General features: G+C 48.8%; 2 protein-coding genes across 5 annotated transcripts in view; one reads left to right on the top strand and one right to left on the bottom strand.

Annotated features, from left to right (window-relative positions):
• The window catches only part of CYSRT1 (cysteine rich tail 1), a 115440-nt gene that overhangs the window by 61935 nt on the left and 28441 nt on the right, over positions 1–25064 (top strand). The window lies entirely within an intron of this gene.
• On the bottom strand, positions 417–25064 carry RNF208 (ring finger protein 208). Of its 4 annotated transcripts, none has more exons than XM_044268865.1 (2): positions 25037–25064; positions 417–2828 (listed from the first exon to the last, which is right to left on the bottom strand). In XM_044268865.1, the coding sequence occupies exon 2, from the start codon at positions 2131–2133 to the stop codon at positions 1336–1338; it is 798 nt and encodes a 265-aa protein (XP_044124800.1). In that variant the 5' UTR covers positions 2134–2828; positions 25037–25064; the 3' UTR covers positions 417–1335. The 4 variants fall into 4 exon arrangements, with proteins under 4 accessions (XP_044124800.1, XP_044124797.1, XP_044124798.1 ...); XM_044268862.1 differs by lacking the exon at positions 25037–25064 and adding an exon at positions 9196–9347; XM_044268863.1 differs by lacking the exon at positions 25037–25064 and adding an exon at positions 8850–9060.

The raw sequence follows: 25064 nt of genomic DNA, 5'->3' as shown, positions 1-25064 counted from the left end.
TGAGCCGAGCCTGCAGGTGTATGGAGGGGCTGGGAGAGAGACGGTATGGCCATCTTTGTGTAGACCGCTGTCTATTCTGCATGTGTGGTGGTAGTTATCAGGCGTGACTATTTGCATACTGTATATGATTGTGTTCGGTCTATATGGTGCCCATAGGAGTATATTCAGACAGTGTGGCTGGGTGCCGGTTTCCCCCCCCTTCAATCTGAATATAGAAAGTACGTACAGTACTTTCTATATTCAGATTGAAGGGGGAAAAAACCTGCACCCAGCCGCAACCTAAGGCAGTTGGGGATACGTAAACCTGCCGTCTATGGACATGTCTGATGCCAGAGCTTTAAGGGTGAACCTTCTCCTATTAGACAAAAATCATATAAAATAATGAAACTGTAAGTAACTGAAACAGGACAGCAGAGCCGAGTGTGTTGTAGCCATTTATGTAGTTGATGGTTATTTCAGCTGAAGAGGAAGCTTAGCTACAGCAACAACGTCCCTGGTCAGCAAGCTATTGAATAGCGGATCAATACACAGACGTCTCCCACCATGATTCTCTCATCAGGACAACGCGTAGTTAAATAACCTGCCCCTCTGCCCACAACATCCTCAGTACATCGCACCGCAACGCACTGCAGACCTCGCCGGCAGAGGAGGGGTTAAACTGATGCAAGAGGGACCTGCAAAGTGGTTAACGGAGTCACATTATTATTTTTTTAACATTTTTCAAATACATACAATAATTTAAAATATATCATTTCTGTTCAGCAACTCAAATATTAATAATAGCTTTGGCAAAACAATTTAGACAATGGGCGTCAGATGATGCCCGCTCCCCCCGACTATTGGGGTAGGTTAGATCCAGAGTGACCAGCAGCTTCCGCCAACAACCCGTGGCTTTGCCATCCACCATTTATGGTCAGAGGTTGAGTTGTGCTTGGTGCCTTCCTTACGTGGCACAGCTGGTTGTGTAACGGAGCAAAGGGCCCACCGCCGTGCCCCCCAGTCTGTTCCTGTACCCGTCCGTTCATGCATATTTACATCACCACTTAGAAAAAGGTCGGTAAGAAAAGAGAGACACAAAGGAGGAGGAGGACGGTCAAGTCTAGGGGCAGACAAAGCGACAGAGGGATGCAAGAAGTCACCAAGACGGATGGAAGGAAGATGTAAACGATGGTCGCTCGATTCACAAAAGTCTGTTTCACTGATATTGAACACAGTCAGGATATAGAAGTGGCCGAATCGGAGATAAGCTGCCCTCCCCCAATCCCGCTTCTGCCAACATTCGAGATAATACTGCACAAGTAATAAGCGTCCTCCGGGGCACTCCCGGCCCCAAGGCTACATGATGGTACAGGAAGACAGTGGATTGCGGATTTGACAGTTGCAAGCTGCACCGCAGTACTGGCGAAAGGTCTGGTAGCAACTGCGGTCTGCTTCGGTGTTCCATTGCACGGGGTTGGCCGACAGGGCCTCGGTTGGCAGCCGGTTAAGAATGCTGGTGTTCACGGCGAGGGCTGCCAAGCCATAGTCCGTAAACAGCACAGTTTCCCTCTTGCAGGTCGGGCATGAAATGAATTTGTACTTGGGACACGACTCGTAGAGAATCTGCAGGCACTCCTCGCAAACCGAATGGAGGCAAGATAAGATCCGAGGCCTCTTGTTTGTAAAATTGTACATGTGGCCACAGGTCGGACATTCTAAGGGTTCACAGGGGGTTGAGGGGTGCAGCACGTATTGGTTTACGATAACTTCATCGGAAGGAGTCTTACGATGGTAACAGATTTCGCTGCTCGCTTTCCGTTGACCAGGGTAGATTTTCTCCCGTCTCGGCGGTGGAGGCGTTCTTGGAAGACCCAAGGTGCTCGGAGAGTTCTCCAGAGTGGGCATCTCCCCGCAGGCCTGGTTGACTATAATTTCCGAGTCCGAGGGCCAGGCACGTTTGGCAACTAGAGGAGGCTCCCTCCTTGACGGAGGACCGTACCTCGGCTGAGAGTTCTGGCATTCCGAGAACTTCTCAGCCTGGATGATCTTCATGGCCTCCATTTTGATAATGACCTGCTGCCCTTTCAGACACGACATAAGAATTTTTTTCACATTACTGTCCGCAACTTTGTTTTCTCCTAGAGCCCCCTGCATGTGGCTTGAGGAAGATGCAAACGCTTACGATTAAAAAGATTGATTTGGCAGAGACTTAATTCTGGAGGAGTGAAAGCTGGACTCCAGTGCCAATGTCCATCATCTCCTGCAGGATGACACAATCCAGAAGGAGATTTTACATAAACCAGTGTATAATATCCAAGAAGTGGGGCCCAAATGCAATCTCCAGATGCGGAAGCCTTGAAATTTGTACAGTCTAATGCAGACCTCAGCGAGATTCCCTCAGAGGTAGAGCGAAGCGGCCGCGGAGTATGCCGCAATTTCACAGGAACACAGTATAATCCGTGCAGACAGGCTGAGGGTTACAGTAACTCCACATCAAGGGCATTGTGTACCTTGAGAACAGGTGTTCCACCTTGTTCCTTGTTATTGTTGCAGGAGGCTGGAGCGAGGTTGTAGGACGGCGCACAAATTCCTTTCTCCTGACTTCTCTCTCGCTCCCACTAACAGGTCAGTTGCATTCCAGGAGACTGATGATCACTGTACAGGGCTGGCCTAGGTCAGACCTACATCCAGACTGCTTTAATGAGGCCTCCTAATGAAGGTGGAGGAGGAGTCCTGGAGCTGGAACGTGGTTGACTTTAGGAGATGAGGGAGCCGAGTTTATGTAGATCAATCATTACCTCTGATACTGCAGAGTCCTCACGTAATACACTGTCTAGTTTCCTGCGTACCTGTGTACAAAATAAAGGAGGAGGGGAGAAGGTTAGAAACTTCAAGGAGAAAAGTAAAATGGTTCAAATCAACATTGTTCATGGTTCTGCTGATGGAAAAGACCCACAAACCGGATTCACAAAGATAACTGCTATAATAATGGTCCCTAAAAACAAGACTATCACTGTTATAATACTGCCTCCTATGTCCACAAATATAACTACTATAATACTGCTCCTATGTCCAAAAATATAACTACTATAATACTGCTCCTCTGTCCAAAAATATAACTACTATAATACTGCTCCTATGTCCAAAAATATAACCACTATAATACTGCTCCTATGTACAAGAATATAACTACTATAATACTGCTCCTATGTACAAGAATATAACTACTATAATACTGCTCCTATGTACAGAAATATAACTACTATAATACTGCTCCTATGTACAAGAATATAACTACTATAATACTGCTCCTATGTACAAGAATATAACTACTATAATACTGCTCCTATGTCCAAAAATATAACTACTATAATACTGCTCCTATGTACAAGAATATAACTACTATAATACTACTCCTATGTACAAGAATATAACTACTATAATACTACTCCTATGTACAAGAATATAACTACTATAATACTGCTCCTATGTTCAGAAATATAACTGCTATAATACTGCTCCTATGTACATGAATATAACTACTATAATACTGCTCCTATGTATAAGAATATAACTACTATAATACTGCTCCTATGTACAAGAATATAACTACTATAATACTGCTCCTATGTACAAGAATATAACTACTATAATACTGCCTCCTATGTACAACAATATAACTACTATAATACTGCTCCTATGTACAAGAATATAACTACTATAATATGGTTATAAATTCTGTTCTTAGCATACAGTATGTGGCGGTATTCTTATTACTCGGGTACTCTGGATTATAAGGTTTGATCGGTTGGGTCATTTACATGAATAAACACTTTCAGTTCCCGTTTCTTTTGTGCTTTTGCGGTTGTTTCGCAGTAAAGATGGCGGCTGAGGAAACCTGGACCGGGGGGGGGGGGGGATCAGACAGAACGGAACGTACATTCACCGTGTCACAATGGGAACGTTCCGATCTTTCTGGAATGTTGCCGGAAATATAGCCGCCTGCTCCCAGTTCAGGAATAATAGTCACATGACTATAGAGGAAACACATTTGTTGGGTTGTTGTCGCCCATAAACATGTTCCAAGCATTGCTATGGTAACCTCGCCCCCCCCCGTACGGTACAGGGACCCCACCTGCTGCAGGACATGCTCAGTAATAAGAAGCTGGAGGAACCATCTGTAAGGAGAACCAGTCCTGAGGACAATAACTCAAGTCTTTTACCATTTAGGACGGTGTCGTTTTTGCCTTTTCTTACACCTTCACAGACAGATGCAGCAGAGCCGAGTTTCTCACTGGTCAGCCCCTGTTGGTATCACTTTGTGTTATCAGTGGACAGGGGTAAACAGACTTCATTATATCAGCGCAGTGCACAAAAGAAACGACACATGTAGCTCTGCTACATCGTACCCCACACTATTCTGAAATGTAGAATAGGCAGCTGTCCCCCCATGACACTGAACATGTCTGCTTATGTCTCATTACCTCTCAGCACTTCCACTGCGCCCTCAGCGCCATAGTGTCCCCATAATATACGTCCGTAGAGGCCCCCATGATAGACGTCCGTAGAGGCCCCCATGATAGACGTCCGTAGAGGCCCCCATGATAGACGGCCGTGTTGCCCCCACAATAGACGTCCGTGGTGCCCCCACAATAGAGGGCAGTGGCCCCCCACAATAGAGGGCCGTGGCGCCCCCACAATAGAGGGCCGTGGCGCCCCCACAATAGAGGGCCGTGGCGCCCCCACAATAGAGGGCCGTGGTGCCCCCACAATAGAGGGCCGTGGTGCCCCCACAATAGAGGGCCGTGGTGCCCCCACAATAGAGGGCCGTGGTGCCCCCACAATAGAGGGCCGTGGCGCCCCCCACAATAGAGGGCCGTGGCGCCCCCCACAATAGAGGGCCGTGGCGCCCCCCACAAAGAGGGCCGTGGCGCCCCCCCACAATAGAGGGCCGTGGCGCCCCCACAATAGAGGGCCGTGGCGCCCCCACAATAGAGGGCCGTGGTGCCCCCACAATAGAGGGCCGTGGCGCCCCCACAATAGAGGGCCGTGGCGCCCCCACAATAGAGGGCCGTGGCGCCCCCCACAATAGAGGGCCGTGGCGCCCCCACAATAGAGGGCCGTGGCGCCCCCCACAATAGAGGGCCGTGGCGCCCCCACAATAGAGGGCCGTGGCGCCCCCCACAATAGAGGGCCGTGGTGCCCCCACAATAGAGGGCCGTGGAGCCTGCAGCCCTTCAGCTCTCACCCCCATGACAACTCTCCCTGTCCTGCAGTTCAGTCATCACCCCTCATCCACATCACTGCCACTAAAGCTTACTAAGGGGCAGTGCAGGGGGCACAGGACCCTCCGGGCGGGGGCTCACAGCTTCACTACGGATTTCTACTCCGACAACAAAACCCAGAGAATCCAAAAAGTTGCAAGAAAAATCAATAATGGCTCAGTCGCCCGGTGCCTTCCACCCATGATATGTGGCGAGTTACTGGAATACACTGCGGAGGGGGCGACGCTGGGGGCAGCAGAAGGGAAAACTAATGGCCAGTGAACGGTATACGACCAGAGGAAATCATTTACGTGTGCCGCCATCTATAGTGACTAGGTCAGCAGCATCTCTAATACTGCGCTGTGTTATCAGATAAGTCCCTGCCCCTGTGACCACTGCTTTATGTCCAGTGCTGAGACCCTCCACATCCATACATGTGACCCGGCCTCTTGCAACGCTGCCGTACTGTTCTAATCTGACCATGGTAGGGCTACCGGCCCTTTAAATCTGGGAACTACCATTACAATTTATGGGGATGTTATTCTACCTTTCCATCAGAATACAAGTAATAAATATCAGAGCTGGCAGCTGAAGATGGTGAATAATCCTGGGCGACCTTGTGTAATGCTGAGAGTTGTAGTGCTAGGACAGCTTATGACCATCCATGCCCCGGGATTGTGATCGTAGCGTCCACCGGAGCGGAGTAAATGTGTGGAAATTATATGAATTCCACACAGAAAGGGATGTAGAATGGCGCGGCGTTTACCAGAGGGGACGGGATCGACGACTGTACATGCCTGATCAGCCGCAGTTACTCAGTGAATTGGGATTTTACGCTCTTTGTGCCCCAGCACGTGGCCGCGAATACAGATTTACGGTATTACAATCCGCCAAATCCAAGTATTGCGCGGTGCGTTTCACGGTCTCCTATGACAACCTCTGCCAGCGTATATACATCAGCCCCCCCTCCCCCCCTTATTTACCCAGACAATAGAGCGACGAGGAAACAATGGATTACACAGCTGTAATGGGGGAGGGGGGGGGCAGCGACAGCAACAAACATGTTCTTCTTTTACTGGAAATACGTCTTGTGTCGCCCTCCACATTACGGCTCGGACAATAAGGCGTACGACAGGAAAGAAAGTGACTAATCGACCTCCTTTCTCCGCGCTTAAGGGCTTATTTGGTAAAACTCATCAGCCAATCGGATCGCAGCTTGTCATTTTCCCGTAGATCAATCTATTAGACGCCAATGATTAATTCTTCCCGGATTTGAAACAGAAATATGTTCACACGGGTTTCGGGGGTAAAGATTGGCGTCTGCAAACATCATGGCGGAAAGGAACACATATAGAAGGCGGTCAGCGCTAACATAATCAGATGGCGAACATACGAGCGATGCACATTCATCGCATGCGGGGTTAATGGCGACACACGTGAAACCGCAGGTGTGACATCATTGACACCCCGACGGTTGGCGGGCGAAGCAATCGTGCCAACCCTTACTGTACACAAATACCTGGTTGGTTGCTATGGGTTACAGCACAGACAGCGCCATCTTAACCACCATTACTTGATTTCATCAGAGACGCTGTCGCCACCTTGTATTTAGAAACTACGTTTCCTGCTCGCTTCACGCCGTCTTCTCACCTCAACTTCTCCCTTTTTGTCTTCTATCAAAGTGCAGAGATGTATCGCCTAGTGCACTCCATCATAGGAGCCGCTTACATTCCAGCTTTCATTACCAAAATATAAGAATTCTTTTTTGTTTTTTGTTTTTTAATTATAAATAAAGTTTATTGAAATCGGCGCTGGATTAGTCCTCATGCATTCAGCCCCGGGCCTTGTTGGCCCCAGCAGCCAATCACTGTCCAGCTTTCATTTTCTAACTTGCACTGGTAGAATGAATGCTGAATTCTGATTGGCCACATGTTTTTTTTTTGTGCCCATTTCAATCAACTTTATCTATAAAATACAAAGCGAAGATTCCTTTGAAACGGGTAAAATAGCTGTAAACGTCAGATTGCCTTCATCGTCCCACGTCTTGGCAGTTTGCGTATCGCACCGCTATTCCCACCTTCTCCAGATTGTATTATTTTGCACCTTCCCTCGCTCCAGGATTTCGCGACAATCTGTGAATGGCCTTGTTTGTCACTATTTGGTGGAGAATTTTCAGTAAATAATATTTTCCGGGATCTGTAGCTCGACCGCCATCACCAGCAGCTATAGCAGACAAGCCAAAACGATCCCTCTGGGCATAACCGTGGTACACGACATAGGACTGTATGTGGCCCCTCCACCCCTATTAGTCTTACCGGCCCCGGACCCCTTAGTGTTAGCGTGCCCACCTCCTGTGAAGACCCAGTCTCCTTGTGGCATGGACACCCCTCTTGCACTGGGATCCTGGATTTTTCCTATACTATGGTAGGTCAGTGGGAGTTTAGATTGTGAGGACCGCCGGGATCGGGGACTGATGTGATTACAGTGCAGCGCTGCGGGATATGTCAGTGCCATATAAGTAACAGGATAAGACCAGCACAATGGGCCTGCAAGGGATCAAGGCTCCAGGAATATGTCCTCATAGGAGACCCTGAAGAAGACTGATGGAGGAGAGGACCGGGCAAAACGTTTCCTCACCTGCTATGGTCCAGCGGCTATCCTCTGTCCACAGGGATGGGATAGCCTGGGCCGACTCAACCATCAACTCTCAGCCTCCTCTCCTCCAAGGAATGCCTGCTCAGCTTGGCCACACTTGCACTGTTATCTCCATGGGGGATGAGCGGCCTACTAACTTTGTGGCACTGCTTATCTCCAGAAAGGCAAAATCCAAACAGCTGAATACAGATTTTGGACAGATCATGAGACCGCTTTAATTTTTGGCAGATCCCAGCAAGATCTGACCAGCCTCAGTCTGTGTCTGTGGGGAATTTAGACTGTAAGCTCTGCAGACCAGTACAGATCCACCGATACGTCAGTAGCCACAATTCACAAAAACATCATGAAATCCTGCCGCACCGTTACCGATATTTCACCACCGGCCGCATTCAACACCCTGGTCTTTGGTTCTGACATCCGATATCCTGGACCCCTTGGTATGCTGGTTCGCCTAGAATCCCAGTGTATTTTCCGTACTGGGGGAGGGTCTTTTACTCCAGTCCACATAAATAATGAGAGTCACTGAAATTCTCCTCATCTATTGAATATGAGCCATCAACAAACCAGCAAACATGAAGGGAACGTCCATATTGGAAGGATCTGCGGCTACGTGCATGCACCTTACAATACGGGGCACACACCTCCTTCCCATTCCCTGCAATGTAACCCGGACCCCCCCACCCTCCGGGATGTGCACCATGAGGGTAGTTGGTGGACGGCTCCTCGCCCCCCTAGGTGCAGGCTTTGTCAGTGCATTTTGGGAGGCCACATTCTGCAAAGGTTATCTGAAAGGCAGATTAGATGCACATTGCTCTGTCACTGCTCCCCAGCCCCCCACCTTCTGCTCGCTCTCCGCATACAATCCCATATACCCCCCCATAGGGGTCACCCTACCTGCATTTAAATGAGATTTCCCAAAATAAATGCTATAAAATAGCGGATGTCATTCACCTCCATTTGGATGAGGATGGAGCTGCCGGGGAGGAGAAGGAATTAGCGGCTTGTCCAGGATGTCAGCCAGGATCCTTCTCTTATCCCGTAGTAATCCGATTGCAAAAATGGGAGATTTCCAAAGAGGAACATTGTATTTATAAGGGATGTCATATAAGGAAAGCCTCTCAGGGGGAGGGGGGAGACGATAAATCCAAGATGGGTGGTCATATAGAAAACTGGGAATGTCATTGCACAAAGAAGACCTCATCCCTGATGCAAGACGGATGCAACGAGGAGTCGGTGCCCGTCACATCCCCTGTGTACCTTCACCCTGTATGCCCAGCAAATGCCAAGATAAACTTACCAGCTGTCAGCTCCGTCCTCCTCCTTGCAGTGTGCCTGGTGCCCTCCCTGTCTGCAGTGGGCTCTGCAGTGATGCAGGCTGCTCCTGTTTCTCTCAATCGCTTAGCACAAGCCCAGTGGGTTGCAGTAGCTCAGGGTCCACCCTCTGTGCAAGGCAAAGCTGTCAGTCCTCAGCCTCCTCCCCAGGCCATACCCCCTTCTCATTCATCTTCTACCTATATGAACATGCTACCGTATATACCGCTCTGCCTAGACTGCTTACAGCTGCTGGTTAATGACTAATAGGGGGGGGGGGGGGGATACGTAGACACTGGGTCTTTATATATGCACCCCCTTCAGGAACAAGCACAGTGCTGTATTACAGTGCACAGGATTCATAGCCGTATAATACATTTACAGATGTAGCAGAGCTTATTTTGTCCACTGTACAGTGCAGTCCTGTGTGAAAGCATATAGAATGGTGAACGGACAAATTCAGCTCTGCTAGATTTGCATAACAGCACACAGAGCGGTGCAGTGTGTCCTATGATATATTGTTATAAGGGCGGCCTGGATATTACTTGGATAATGTTCCAAATAAAAGTCAATGACTGGAAGAGACTCCGGGCACAGGGGACAGCACTCGCCTAATAATACATCCATATAACATCCCCCCACTGACCGATACCAGTCTGTACAAAGACATCGCAGAAACAATCAAAGCTGATATATGTGATACATAGATAGATGTGTGAGCGGGATAGAGATGAGACTGACGGATAGATGGAGGGAGAGGGGGAGAGAGATGGATACAGTACGTTCAGAGTCTTCCGACCCTTTCACGTTTTTCCATATTTTTGTTATGTTGCTCCTTGTGTTAAAAAAAAAAAAAAAAAAAAAAAAAAATCTTGCATCAATCTGCACCCAGTACACCATAATGAGAAAGTGAAAAACTGAATTTTAGTAATGTTTGCAAATTGATTAAAAGTGTTATAACAGTTGACATTTCGCTCCCATTTCTCTGGATCATCTCTGAGATGTTTCTACACCTTGTTTGGAGTCACCTGTGGTAAATTCAGCGGATTGGACATGATTTGGAAAAACACAGCCCTGTCCTATATAAGATCTGACAATGCAGATCAGAGCAGAAACCGAGCCATGAGGAGGAGAGAACTGCCTGTGGAGCTCAGAGACAGGATTGTGTGGAGGCTCAGATCTGGAGAAGGGGGCAAAAAATGTCTGCGGCACTGAAGGTTCCTAGGACCACAGGGACCTCCATAATTCTTACATGGAAAATTAAGAACAACCAGGACTCTTCCTAGAGCTGGTCACCCCTCTAAACTGTTTGGGGAGTAATTAGGGAGAAGGACCTTGTCAAGAGAGGTGACCAAGAACCCAATGGTCATTCTGGAGGAGCTCCAAAGATCCTGTGTGTAGATGGGAGAAACTTCCGGAAGGTGGACCATCACTGCAGCCTCCACCAATCTGGGCTTTATGGCAGAGCGGCCAGAAAGAAGCCTCTCCGCAGTAAAAGACACAGGAAAGCCGCCTGGAGTTTGTAAAAAAAAATAATTAAAATGTCTGGGGGAACCGGGCGCTGCTCATCACCTGCCCAATACCACCCTACAGTGAAGCAGGGTGGCGGCAGCGTCATGCTGGGGGGGACAGGGAGACTGGTCAGGGTGGAGGGAAAGCTGAATGGAGCAAATTATAGAGATATTCTTAATGAGAACCTGATCCAGAGCTCTGGACCTCAGACTGGGCCGAAGGTTCACCTTCCAACAAGACAATGACCCTAAGACCACGGCCAGGACAACTCTGTAATTGTCCCTGAGTGGCCCAGCCAAAGCAATAAACCTAATAGAACCTGAAGATGGCTGTCCACCGACGGCGCCATCCAACCTGACAGAGCGTGAGAGGATCTGCAGAGGAGAACGCCAGAAAATCCCCAAATCCAGGTGTGAAAACCTTGTGGCATCATCTCCAAGAAGACCGGAGGCTGGAATCACTGCCAAAGGGGCTTCACCGACGTCCTGAGGAAAGGATGTGAAGACTTATGTCCTGAAGGGGTTGCAAGATTTAAGTTTTTCCTTTTCAATGAGTTGGCAAAGACTTTGAATTTTCTGTTCTCACTTTCTTATTATGGGAACTATGAAACAACAAAATGTGCAAAAAGTGAATGGGTCTGAAGACTTTCCGAATGCGTTGTGTATAGATATGAGACCGATGGAGGGAGAGACACAGTGATATAGATTGAGGGAAAGATGCAGGCAGATACGAGATAGACTGGTAACTATCACAGAGAGGGGATGGGGACGAAAAGCTACTAATTCCCACAGATCTGACAATGAGTAAGGCTACTTTCACACTAGCGTTCGGGTTTCCGTTCGTGAGCTCCGTTTGAAGGAGCTCACGAGCGGACCCGAACGCAGCCGTCCAGCCCTGATGCAGTCTGAATGGAGGCGGATCCGCTCAGACTGCATCAGTCTGGCGGCGTTCAGCCTCCGCTCCGCTCGCCTCCGCACGGACCGGCGGACAGCTGAACGCTGCTTGCAGCGTTCGGGTGTCCGCCTGGCCGTTCGGAGGCGTGCGGATCCGTGCGGATCCGTCCAGACTTTCAATGTAAGTCAATGGGGACGGATCCGTTTGAAGATGCCACAATGTGGCTCAATCTTCAAGCGGATCCGTCCCCCATTGACTTTACATTGAAAGTCTGGACGGATCCGTCCCAGGCTATTTTCACACTTAGCTTTTTTTTGCTAATATAATGCAGACGGATCCGTTCTGAACGGAGCCTCCGTCTGCATTATTATGAGCGGATCCGTTCAGAACGGATCCGCCCGAACGCTAGTGTGAAAGTAGCCTAAGACAGACGAGGATTCAAGACTCAGAGCATCACAATTTCCTGTTAATTTTTAAAGCATGTAGGTAATGACTGCTCATGATGTGTACAGGAAGGGGAAACAGTTGAAATTAAAGTTGCAATATATTCTACAATGTGTCTTACCCATACATGGAACTGAAAGTACAATATCATGTTAGGATAATGACACCGACACACGGGGTACAGGATAATGACACCGACACACGGGGTACAGGATAATGACATTGACACTTGGGGTACAGGATAATGACACCGACACTTGGGGTACAGGATAAGGACGCCGACACACGGGGTACAGGATAATGACACCGACACACGGGGTACAGGATAATGACACCGACACACGGGGTACAGGATAATGACATTGACACTTGGGGTACAGGATAATGACACCGACACTAGGGGTACAGGATAATGACACGCTGACACTCGGGGTACAGGATAATGACACCGACACACGGGGTACAGGATAATGACACTGACACTCGGGGTACCGGATAATGACGCTGACACTAGGGGTACAGGATAATGATAATGACACTCGGGGTACAGGGTAATGACGCTAACACTTGGGGTACAGGATAATGACACCGACACACGGGGTACAGGATAATGACACTGACACTCGGGGTACAGGATAATGACGCTGACACTCGGGGTACAGCACAATGACACTGACACTCGGGGTACAGGATAATGACACTGACACTCGGGGTACAGGATAATGATGCTGACACTCGGGGTACAGGACAATGACACTGACACTTGGGGTACAGGATAATGACACTGACACACGGGGTACAGGATAATGACGCTGACACTCTGGGTACAGGATAATGACACTGACACTCGAGGTACAGGATAATGATGCTGACACTCGGGGTACAGGACAATGACACTGACACTCGGGGTACAGGACAATGACACTGACACTCGGGGTACAGGATAATGACACTGACACTCGGGGTACAGGATAATGACACTGACACACGGGGTACAGGATAATGACGCTGACACTCGGGGTACAGGATAATGACGCTGACACTCGGGGTACAGGATAATGACGCTGACACTCGGGGTACAGGATAATGACGCTGACACTCGGGGTACAGGATAATGACGCTGACACTCGGGGTGCAGGATAATGACGCTGACACTGGGGGTACAGGATAATGACACTGACACTTGGGGTACAGGATAATGACGCTGACACTCGGGGTACAGGATAATGACGCTGACACTCGGGGTACAGGATAATGACGCTGACACTCGGGTACAGGATAATGACGCTGACACTGGGGGTACAGGATAATGACACTGACACTGGGGGTACAGGATAATGACACTGACACTTGGGGTACAGGATAATGACGCTGACACTTGGGGTGCAGGATAATGACGCTGACACTCGGGGTACAGGATAATGACGCTGACACTCGGGGTACAGGATAATGACGCTGACACTTGGGGTACAGGATAATGACGCTGACACTCTGGGTACAGGATAATGACGCTGACACTCGGGGTACAGGATAATGACGCTGACACTCGGGGTACAGGATAATGACGCTGACACTCGGGGTACAGGATAATGACGCTGACACTCGGGGTACAGGATAATGACGCTGACACTCGGGGTACAGGATAATGACGCTGACACTCGGGGTACAGGATAATGACGCTGACACTCGGGGTACAGGATAATGACGCTGACACTCGGGGTACAGGATAATGACGCTGACACTCGGGGTACAGGATAATGACGCTGACACTCGGGGTACAGGATAATGACGCTGACACTCGGGGTACAGGATAATGACGCTGACACTCGGGGTACAGGATAATGACGCTGACACTCGGGGTACAGGATAATGACGCTGACACTCGGGGTACAGGATAATGACGCTGACACTCGGGGTACAGGATAATGACGCTGACACTCGGGGTACAGGATAATGACGCTGACACTCGGGGTACAGGATAATGACGCTGACACTCGGGGTACAGGATAATGACGCTGACACTCGGGGTACAGGATAATGACGCTGACACTCGGGGTACAGGATAATGACGCTGACACTCGGGGTACAGGATAATGACGCTGACACTCGGGGTACAGGATAATGACGCTGACACTCGGGGTACAGGATAATGACGCTGACACTCGGGGTACAGGATAATGACGCTGACACTCGGGGTACAGGATAATGACGCTGACACTCGGGGTACAGGATAATGACGCTGACACTCGGGGTACAGGATAATGACGCTGACACTCGGGGTACAGGATAATGACGCTGACACTCGGGGTACAGGATAATGACGCTGACACTCGGGGTACAGGATAATGACGCTGACACTCGGGGTACAGGATAATGACGCTGACACTCGGGGTACAGGATAATGACGCTGACACTCGGGGTGCAGGATAATGACGCTGACACTCGGGGTGCAGGATAATGACGCTGACACTCGGGGTGCAGGATAATGACGCTGACACTCGGGGTACAGGATAATGACGCTGACACTCGGGGTACAGGATAATGACGCTGACACTTGGGGTACAGGATAATGACGCTGACACTTGGGGTGCAGGATAATGACGCTGACACTCGGGGTACAGGATAATGACACTGACACTCGGGGTACAGGATAATGATGCTGACACTTGGGGTACAGGATAATGACACTGACACTCGGGGTACAGGATAATGACGCTAATATTTGGGGTAAACCCGGTGTCAGTGGGTACTCATTTAGATGTGAGATATTTGATAGAAATCTCTGTCCAGCCTGATCTCTTCTCTGACACTACATTTTAAAAATCAGAGGACATTCAGTATAATGTTTAGTGAGTGACCAGTTATCAGTTCGCCCCTCCATCATGTCCCGGCGTTCTTACAGATGGGGCAGGAGCTGGTACTGTGGTTGTGGTGCTATAACGCTGGCACTGGAGAGGGGTAGCGCAAGGTAGCGCACGTGACAGTGTTTTTCGAGGAATCCAGGGCTTTGTTCTGGCTTATAAATATTTCATCCTCTGTGTAATCTATGTCATCAGTCCTTATGGCAGATGACTATTGTCTGAGAAAACATTCTGCACGCAAAGGGAACCTCCGCATGTACGTAATATGGAACGCGCTGCCTCTTAGCAACAGACTGAGGCCGACCTGTATCTGCGCCCACTAATTAAAGGGGGTGTCCAAATTTGCAAAGAATTGATTAACTCTCCTAGAGTTTTGATTATACAGCTCCTATGCAGACCTATGTGTTTCCATGGTTACAGACTACAAAGCCACCTTGTGTAGTCTCGTCCTGCAGTCATGTGATACTCCCAACAGAAGCTTTTATAACTAACTGAGCACAATGAAAAGGTGTATCCAAGCCCACTGTGTGATACCGTCTGCTGAGCCACTGTATCTAAGCCTGTCATGTATGATACGGTCTGCTTATCCATTGTATCTGATCCTATCATGTGTGATATATTCTGCTGAACCCCTGTATCTAAGCCTGTTATGTGTGATATTGTCTAAGCACTGTATCTAAGCATACTGTGCAATGCTTTGTCCTGATTTGGTGTATCTAAACCTATAGTCTTAGAGGCTCGCACAGTACTAAACCCCCCATCATGGATACGAGGCAGTGGTGTAATGGCGGGGGCTATATCCTCTACCTGCCCGCTATGTTCTCTGTTATCAGCACATTCCTGGCCCGCGCTCATCGTCCTCCCACATCTTAAAACATTCCTCTTCTTATTAATATCTGAGCCTGTAAATAAGAAAACATGCAAGACACAGACACCTTACTGCTGCTCCGTGAGGAGGAGTGCGCCGCCGGAATCTGCCTGACTCCTGAAAAGGGTTATGAAACAGACAGCCTGCTGATATACTGTATCTAATCCTATGCTGTGCGATACCGCCTGCTGATACACGGTATCTAATCCTATGCTGTGCGATACCGCCTGCTGATACGCTGTATCTAATCCTATGCTGTGCGATACCGCCTGCTGATACACTGTATCTAATCCTATGCTGCGCGATACCGCCTGCTGATACACTGTATCTAATCCTATATTGCGTGATACACTCTGCTGATATACTGTATCTAATCCTATATTGCGTGATACACTCTGTGATATACTGTATCTAATCCTATGCTGCGCGATACCGCCTGCTGATACACTGTATCTAATCCTATGCTGCGCGATACCGCCTGCTGATACACTGTATCTAATCCTATGCTGTGCGATACCGCCTGCTGATACACTGTATCTAATCCTATGCTGTGCGATACCGCCTGCTGATACACTGTATCTAATCCTATGCTGCGCGATACCGCCTGCTGACACTGTATCTACTCCTATGCTGTGTGATACCGCCTGCTGATATACTGTATCTAATCCTATGCTGTGCGATACCGCCTGCTGATACGCTGTATCTAATCCTATGCTGTGCGATACCGCCTGCTGATACGCTGTATCTAATCCTATGCTGCGCGATACCGCCTGCTGATATACTGTATCTAATCCTATGCTGTGCGATACCGCCTGCTGATACACTGTATCTAATCCTATGCTGTGCGATACCGCCTGCTGATATACTGTATCTAATCCTATATTGCGTGATACACTCTGTGATATACTGTATCTAATCCTATATTGCATGATACACTCTACTGATATACTGTATCTAATCCTATATTGCGTGATACACTCTGTGATATACTGTATCTAATCCTATATTGCGTGATACACTCTGTGATATACTGTATCTAATCCTATATTGCATGATACACTCTGTGATATACTGTATCTAATCCTATGCTGCGCGATACCGCCTGCTGATATACTGTATCTAATCCTATATTGCGTGATACTCTGCTGATATACTGTATCTAATCCTATATTGCGTGATACACTCTGTGATATACTGTATCTAATCCTATATTGCGTGATGCACTCTGCTGAGATGTGTATCTAAGCAGCATTGGATCAGGAAATATGAAGTCCTAAAGGATTTGTTCACCACCAGAGTTCTTTCGGACAGACCCGTCCATGTGGAGGGAATCCTACTTACCTGCTCCCAGCCGCGGGGCTCCAGCACTGAGTGGAGCGGTGACATGCGCCCCCCCATCCCCCCCTAGAATGCTAATGTGGGGAGATCAGAGAGCTGCGGTGGTGGGGGGCCGAGGAGCTGGACCCAGGTAACCTTCCCTCCACAGGTCCAGCCACTTGGGGAAGTGAACAACCCCTTTAAGATGGTTATAGGGATCAGTATACAACGTCCATACAATATAGGGACTTGTCCGTGGAGCTTACAATCCATGCTTTGGTGATGCTGGTAGCTGAAGGCTTCGCTCCATGATTACTAATTCATCAGGCAATTACATTAATTGCACATAACTCGTTACCTCTCGGGCTCTTATTGATTACTGCGCAGAAGATCCGCCGGAGCCCGAGGATTTATATAGCGCCGCACAGGAGCCGCCATCTGTTTAATGCCTGGTGTAAAGAGACGCTCACGGTATAACGGACGACTGTCAGATTTCTAGGAACAGAAACCTCCAAGCCATGTCAAAGGGGTCTGCACTCTACTCTCACCATGCCGGCAGTTGCGGTGGTCCAAGATCAGCAGGAATTGATATTGAGCTCAGACCCCTCGGACACTGCTCAGAGACCTGACGCGCCCCTCGGTCACTGCTCAGAGACCTGACGCGCTCCTCGGTCACTGCTCAGAGACCTGACGCGCTCCTCTGACACTGCTCAGAGACCTGACGCGCTCCTCGGACACTGCTCAGAGACCTGACGCGCTCCTCGGACACTGCTCAGAGACCTGACGCGCCCCTCGGACACTGCTCAGAGGACCTGACTCGCCCCTCGGACACTGCTCAGAGACCTGACGCGCTCCTCGGACACTGCTCAGAGACCTGACGCGCTCCTCGGACACTGCTCAGAGACCTGACGCGCTCCTCGGACACTGCTCAGAGACCTGACGCGCCCCTCGGACACTGCTCAGAGACCTGACGCGCTCCTTGGACACTGCTCAGAGACCTGACGCGCTCCTCGAACACTGCTCAGAGACCTGACGCGCATCCTTGGACACTGCTCAGAGACCTGACGCGCTCCTTGGACACTGCTCAGAGACCTGACCGCGCTCCTCGAACACTGCTCAGAGACCTGACGCGCCCCTCGGGACACTGCTCAGAGACCTGACGCGCTCCTCGGACACTGCTCAGAGACCTGACGCGCCCCTCGGACACTGCTCAGAGACCTGACGCGCCCCTCGGACACTGCTCAGAGACCTGACGCGCCCCTCGGACACTGCTCAGAGACCTGACGCGCCCCTCGGACACTGCTCAGAGACCTGACGCGCCCCTCGGACACTGCTCAGAGACCTGACGCGCCCCTCGGACACTGCTCAGAGACCTGACGCGCCCCTCGGACACTGCTCAGAGACCTGACGCGCCCCTCGGACACTGCTCAGAGACCTGACGCGCCCCTCGGACACTGTTCAGATGGAAAGATGTTCAGTCTACACAGTGCTGAGATGTTCTGCAGAGCTCCTCGTCAGTCTATACAGGGGTGCGATGATCTGTGGGGCTTCTGAACAGTGTATAGAGTGGTGAGATGTTCTGCAGTGCTCCTGAACTGTCTGTACAGTAGTGAGATGTTCTGCAGAGCACTTTTGCTCAGTATATACAAATATGAGATGTACTGCAGAGCTCCTAGTCAGAATATACAGTGTTGAGATGTTCTGCAGCACTCTTGCTCAGTATATACAGGGGTGAGATGTTCTGTGGCGGTCCATGCCAGTATACACAAGGGTGAGATGTTCTGCGCTCCTCGGACACTGCTCAGAGATTTGACGCGCTCACCGTTCCAGCTTTCCCTAATAGCTTAGCTTCACCTTTATTTCTGGAGGCATGATGGAAATAAATCTGGAGAATTTTTAGAAAAAAAAGATTTTTTTTGTATGAAATTATTGTTTTTGCCTAAAAATAGAAAGTGTAAGGCGTCAGAGCCCCTCGTCTTTCACAGCTGTTTTGTTTAAGGGCGGGGACCACCGCTGGCTGTGAGGTCAAGGGAGGTAATTTAAGAATGAGTGGAAGCTGGAACGCCTGGAATAGCGCAGCATGAAGTCACCGTGCGAGCGCTACACTAACTCCTGTGTGATAACCGCGCACAGCACTGCTACATCCACTGTCACTGGGTGTACAAGGCAGAGCATATACTAACTCCTGTGTGATAACCGCGCACAGCACTGCTACATCCACTGTCACTGGGTGTACAAGGCAGAGCATATACTAACTCCTGTGTCATAACCGCGCACAGCACTGCTACATCCACTGTCACTGGGTGTACAAGGCAGAGCATATACTAACTCCTGTGTGATAACCGCGCACAGCACTGCTACATCCACTGTCACTGGGTGTACAAGGCAGAGCATATACTAACTCCTGTGTCATAACCGCGCACAGCACTGCTACATCCACTGTCACTGGGTGTACAAGGCAGAGCATATACTAACTCCTGTGTGATAACCGCGCACAACACTGCTACATCCACTGTCACTGGGTGTACAAGGCAGAGCATATACTAACTCCTGTGTGATAACCGCGCACAGCACTGCTACATCCACTGTCACTGGGTGTACAAGGCAGAGCATATACTAACTCCTGTGTGATAACCGCGCACAGCACTGCTACATCCACTGTCACTGGGTGTACAAGGCAGAGCATATACTAACTCCTGTGTCATAACCGCGCACAGCACTGCTACATCCACTGTCACTGGGTGTACTGAGCAAGGGTGCTGCTGAGCATCTTACTACTGTACAGACAGAGCAGGAGCTCTGCAGAACATCTCACCCTTGTGTATACTGCCATGGACCGCCACAGAACATCTGTCTCTGCTGTTCCTTTACTTTCCACATTGCGTTTCTCTTACCTGTCCACTAGCTGGCGCTTCTGATAACTAGCTGCTTTATAAGAATGTTCTGTCTGTCCCCGGGCAAGCTAGGAGACAAGCAATATGGCCACCACAGGGACCTTTACCTATCCAGATTAGTAAATCAGTTCAGGGTCCAGGAAAAGCTGGGTGACCGCTGTAGTGATGACCATGCTGATCGTCACCAAGCTTTCCCAGAAACATCTATAACTATAGTAGAGATGATGAGGGATATATACAGAGATGTATAGTATTAGATAGTAAGCTCCTCAGCCCAGTCTCCTCTATACAGGAGAGTCAGTGTGAAGAACACTGGTATCTCTAGGAAACCAGTATAACCAGTATCATGGGGCAGAGGGCATCAGCTATTGATGAATCCTGATACTGAGAGTGACCCCCCCCCCAGAAAAAAGCCAGGTGTATCATCTGAGATAATGTCCATGAATCTACTGTATCTAAACCTATGATGTGTGATACTGTCTGCTGAGCTGTGTATCTAAACCTATCCTGTGCGATACTGTCTGCTGAGCTGTGTATCTAATCCTATCCTGTGTGATACAGCCTGCTGAGCTGTGTATCTAATACTATCCTGTGTGATACTGTCTGCTGAGCTGTGTATCTAAACCTATCCTGTGCGATACTGTCTGCTGAGCTGTGTATCTAATCCTATCCTGTGTGATACTGTCTGCTGAGCTGTGTATCTAATCCTATCCTGTGCGATACTGTCTGCTGAGCTGTGTATCTAATCCTATCCTGTGCGATACTGTCTGCTGAGCTGTGTATCTAATCCTATCCTGTGTGATACTGTCTGCTGAGCTGTGTATCTAATCCTATCCTGTGTGATACTGTCTGCTGAGCTGTGTATCTAATCCTATCCTGTGTGATACTGTCTGCTGAGCTGTGTATCTAATCCTATCCTGTGTGATACAGTCTGCTGAGCTGTGTATCTAATCCTATCCTGTGTGATACTGTCTGCTGAGCTGTGTATCTAATCCTATCCTGTGTGATACTGTATGCTGAGCTGTGTATTTAATCCTATCCTGTGTGATACCGTCTGCTGAGCTGAGTATCTAATCCTATCCTGTGTGATACTGTCTGCTGAGCTGTGTATCTAATCCTATCCTGTGTGATACTGTCTGCTGAGCTGTGTATCTAATCCTATCCTGTGTGATACTGTCTGCTGAGCTGTGTATCTAATCCTATCCTGTGTGATACTGTCTGCTGAGCTGTGTATCTAATCCTATCCTGTGTGATACTGTCTGCTGAGCTGTGTATCTAATCCTATCCTGTGTGATACTGACTGCTGAGCTGTGTACCTAATCCTATCCTGTGTGATACCGTCTGCTGAGCTGTGTATTTAATCCTATCCTGTGTGATACTGTCTGCTGAGCTGTGTATCTAATCCTATCCTGTGTGATACTGTCTGCTGAGCTGATGTATCTAATCCTCTCGTGTGCTGCTATCTGCTGAGCTGTGTATCTAATCCTATCCTGTGTGATACTGTCTGCTGAGCTGATGTATCTAATCCTCTCGTGTGCTGCTATCTGCTGAGCCAATGTATCTTCTAAGCCTATCATCTGTGATACGGTCTCTTAAAGGGCATCTGTCAGCAGTTTTGCACCTATGACACTGACCTGTTACATGTGCACTTGGCAGCTGAAGGCATCTGTGTTGGTCCCATGTTCTTATGTGCCCGCATTGCTGAGAAAAAGGATGTTTTATTGTATGCAAATGAGCCTCTAGGAGCAACGGGGGCGTTACCATTACACCTAGAGGCTCTGCTCTCTCTGAAACTGCTGCGCCCTCTGCACTTTATTGGCAGGGCCAAGCAGTGTAAAAGTAATCACTTTTAGGCCTCATGCACACGACCGTTGTGTGCATCAGTGTCTGTTGTTACGTTTTCCGTGATTTTCTGCGGACCCATTGACAACTCGGAAAATGCACTGTTGTTCATCCGCGTCCGTGATCTGTGTTTCCTGTCCGTCAAAAAAATAGGACCTGTCCTATTTTTTTCACGGACAACGGTTCGCGGACCCATTAAAGTCAATGGGTCCGTGAAAAAACACGGATGCACACAAGATTTTCATCTGTGTCCGTGATCCGTGTCCGTTTTTTTTCCTATCATTTGCAAGGCAAACTTGACTTTTTTTTCACTTTCCTTCATGTCTGGTGATCCTCCAAAAATCAAGGAAGATACACGGAAACGGATCACGGAACCCCGTTTTGCGGACTGTGAAAAAATACTGTCGTGTGCATGAGGCCTAACACTGCTTGGATCTGTCAATCAAAGTGCAGAGGGTGCAGCAGTTTCAGAGAGAGCAGAGCCTCTAGGTGTAATGGTAACGCCCCCGTTGCTCCTAGAGGCTCATTTGCATATAATAAAACATCATCTATCTCAGCAATGCGGGCACATATGAACATGGGACCAACACAGACGCCTTCAGCTGCCAAGTGCACATGTAACAGGTCAGTGTCATAGGTGCAAAACTGCTGACAGTTGCCCCGAAGCATGTATCAAAGTCTGTTATGGTGATGCGACCTGCTGAACATATGTATCGAAGTCTATCGTGTGCGAACCTGTCTGCTGAGGTGTGTATCTAATCCTGCTGTTTGTAATAGTGTGTTGAGATGATGTATCTAAGCCTGTCATGTGTGATACAGCCTCAGAGAGACATGCACAGTCCACCCACAATGCCCTGGGGCAGTATACCCGCCAGGCAGTGGGCTCTTCAGGACTGTTTATCCGGACACTGCAGACGGATGATGAGGGGAGTTGTTTCGGAAACAAAATGAAGCGTCAGCATGTGTGTAAATGAGTCGGATCAGCGGAGCAGCAGAGCTGGATCAGTGTATTGTCTGTTACTCTACAGCAACAAAGGAGGCCTGTGCACAGACAGCCTGACGAGGGCAGCCCCCCGACCAGTACAGCCCGTCACATCACGGAGAAGACCCCACTTGTATTCCCACTCCTCATCAGTTTTATATGTGCTTGCTGCCAATGAATGGAATCATCCGTTCAGATTCTGAAAACTTCTCACAGCTGAGGGTTTGTTACACTGTGTCCAATCTAGACCACCTCTGTAATCTGAGTACAGCAGCCGCCCGCATCTCTCCCGCCCTGACAGTTTGTTACAGTGTATCAGTGCAGGTAACATGTATGAACCTGGAGTCCAAACTGTTCAGCTCCCACAGGATTGTCCAGACTGGATGCGACTGTAACAAGCCCTCAGCTGTGAGAAGGAATAGGTCAGGATGGCGTTTTAGCCTCTAGCTATAAATGAGTGTTCCCATTCACTGACAACAAGCAGAGAATATAGAGGAAGTAAAAAATAAGGGAACTTCTGAAGCTGGGCGTCCACCAGCCTGACTGCTGGCAGCTGGGCTGGTGACGTCACTTCATGCCAGGCTGCTCGGCTCAGTTGTTAGGTGCCAGCCTGCCGCCCAGAAGGAGAGGATGATGTAAATAGCAAAGAGACCCAACAGGCCACGCCCCCAGCACTAGCTCCACCCACACCATGGATGAACATATAGAGGAAAAAATAACACTCGAGACTCCACCCACTTCCTTGAAAGACATAAGTAAGACGTTCAGGTATTTTTAGTAACATTTCTAAAATGTAAAAGCTCCGTCCAGAGAGGAGGAGATGCTGCGGAGGACTACAAGTGCCAGAATGTGACACCATCAGGGGGGGCTGTGCGATAATCTGAGGCAGTATCACACAATATATTTGGATACACAGCTCAGCAGGCAGTATCACACAGGATAGGATTAGATACACAGCTCAGCAGACAGTATCACACAGGATAGGATTAGATACACAGCTCTGCAGACAGTATAACACAGGATAGGATTAGATACACAGCTCAGCAGGCAGTATCACACAGGATAGGATTAGATACACAGCTCAGCAGACAGTATCACACAGGATAGGATTAGATACACAGCTCAGCAGTCAGTATCACACAGGAGAGGATTAGATACACAGCTCAGCAGACAGTATCACACAGGATAGGATTAGATACACAGCTCAGCAGACTGTATCACACAGGATAGGATTAGATACACAGCTCAGCAGACAGTATCACACATGATAGGATTAGAGTTGTTGCGATACCAATTTTTTGATTCGGTTTCGATACCATGAAAAAGTATTGCGATACTCGATACCATTCGATACCACGCGAAAAAAATAAACAAAAAAAGCCACGTGCATTCCTCATTTTTAAAAATGGCGAATCGCGCAGTTTTTATTTTATTTTTTCTGTTCCGGCATTCACCACCTAGATTTTTTTTAATATATTTTAATAGTTTGGACTTTTCTGACGTGGCGATGTAATATGTTTATTATTTAAATATTTTATATGTGAAATTGGGAAAAGGGGGTGATTTATACTTCATATTTTAGTGTTTTTTGTTTGTTTTTTTACACTTTTTATTTAATGACTATTTTCCCCCTTAGGGGCTAGAACCTGGGATCTTTCATCCCTTTTCCTATTCAGCCTGATAGATCTCTATTAGGGTGAATAGGACTCCACACTGTCCCTGCTGCTCTGTGCACACAGCATCAGGGATGTTACCATGGCAACCAGGGCTTCTGTAGCGTCCTGGCTGCCATGGTAACCGATCGGAGCCCCAGGCTTACACAGCTGGGGCTCCGATCAGAAGCTGCCACTGCACCACCAATGAGGGGGGGGGGGGGGAAGAGGTCCCTGTGGCCACTGCCACCAATGATTTTAATACTGGGGGGTTGAGAGGGGCCGGCACACTGTGCCACCAATGATTTTAATGGGATGGGTGGGTTGAGGGGGGGGGGGGGCAATGATAACTACCTCTTTATACAGGAGGCGGGTACTGGCAGATCAGCGGCAGTTAACTGCCGCTGATCGCAGCTCCCTGTCAGGGGCAGGGTGCCGGCAATGCGATTCTGCTGCCGGCACCCGCCTCCTGTATGTGTTAAAGACTGACTACTGTATATGAGTCCAGACTTTCACTATCAGGCCACACAGAGCGGCGCCCAGCAATGTCCCAGCACTCACCATTAGTCCTGGGCGCCGCTCCGTTCGC

The sequence above is a fragment of the Bufo gargarizans genome, chromosome 9, assembly GCF_014858855.1.
Source record: "Bufo gargarizans isolate SCDJY-AF-19 chromosome 9, ASM1485885v1, whole genome shotgun sequence".
Classification (NCBI taxonomy): domain Eukaryota; kingdom Metazoa; phylum Chordata; class Amphibia; order Anura; family Bufonidae; genus Bufo; species Bufo gargarizans.
The sequence above is the reverse complement of the archived record's forward strand: the minus strand, read 5'-3'. Positions and strand labels throughout refer to the sequence as shown.

Excerpts from the sequence above, each read along its gene's own strand:
- RNF208 (XM_044268865.1), bottom strand. The coding sequence starts at position 2,133 with ATGCAGGGGGCTCTAGGAGAAAACAAAGTTGCGGACAGTAATGTGAAA.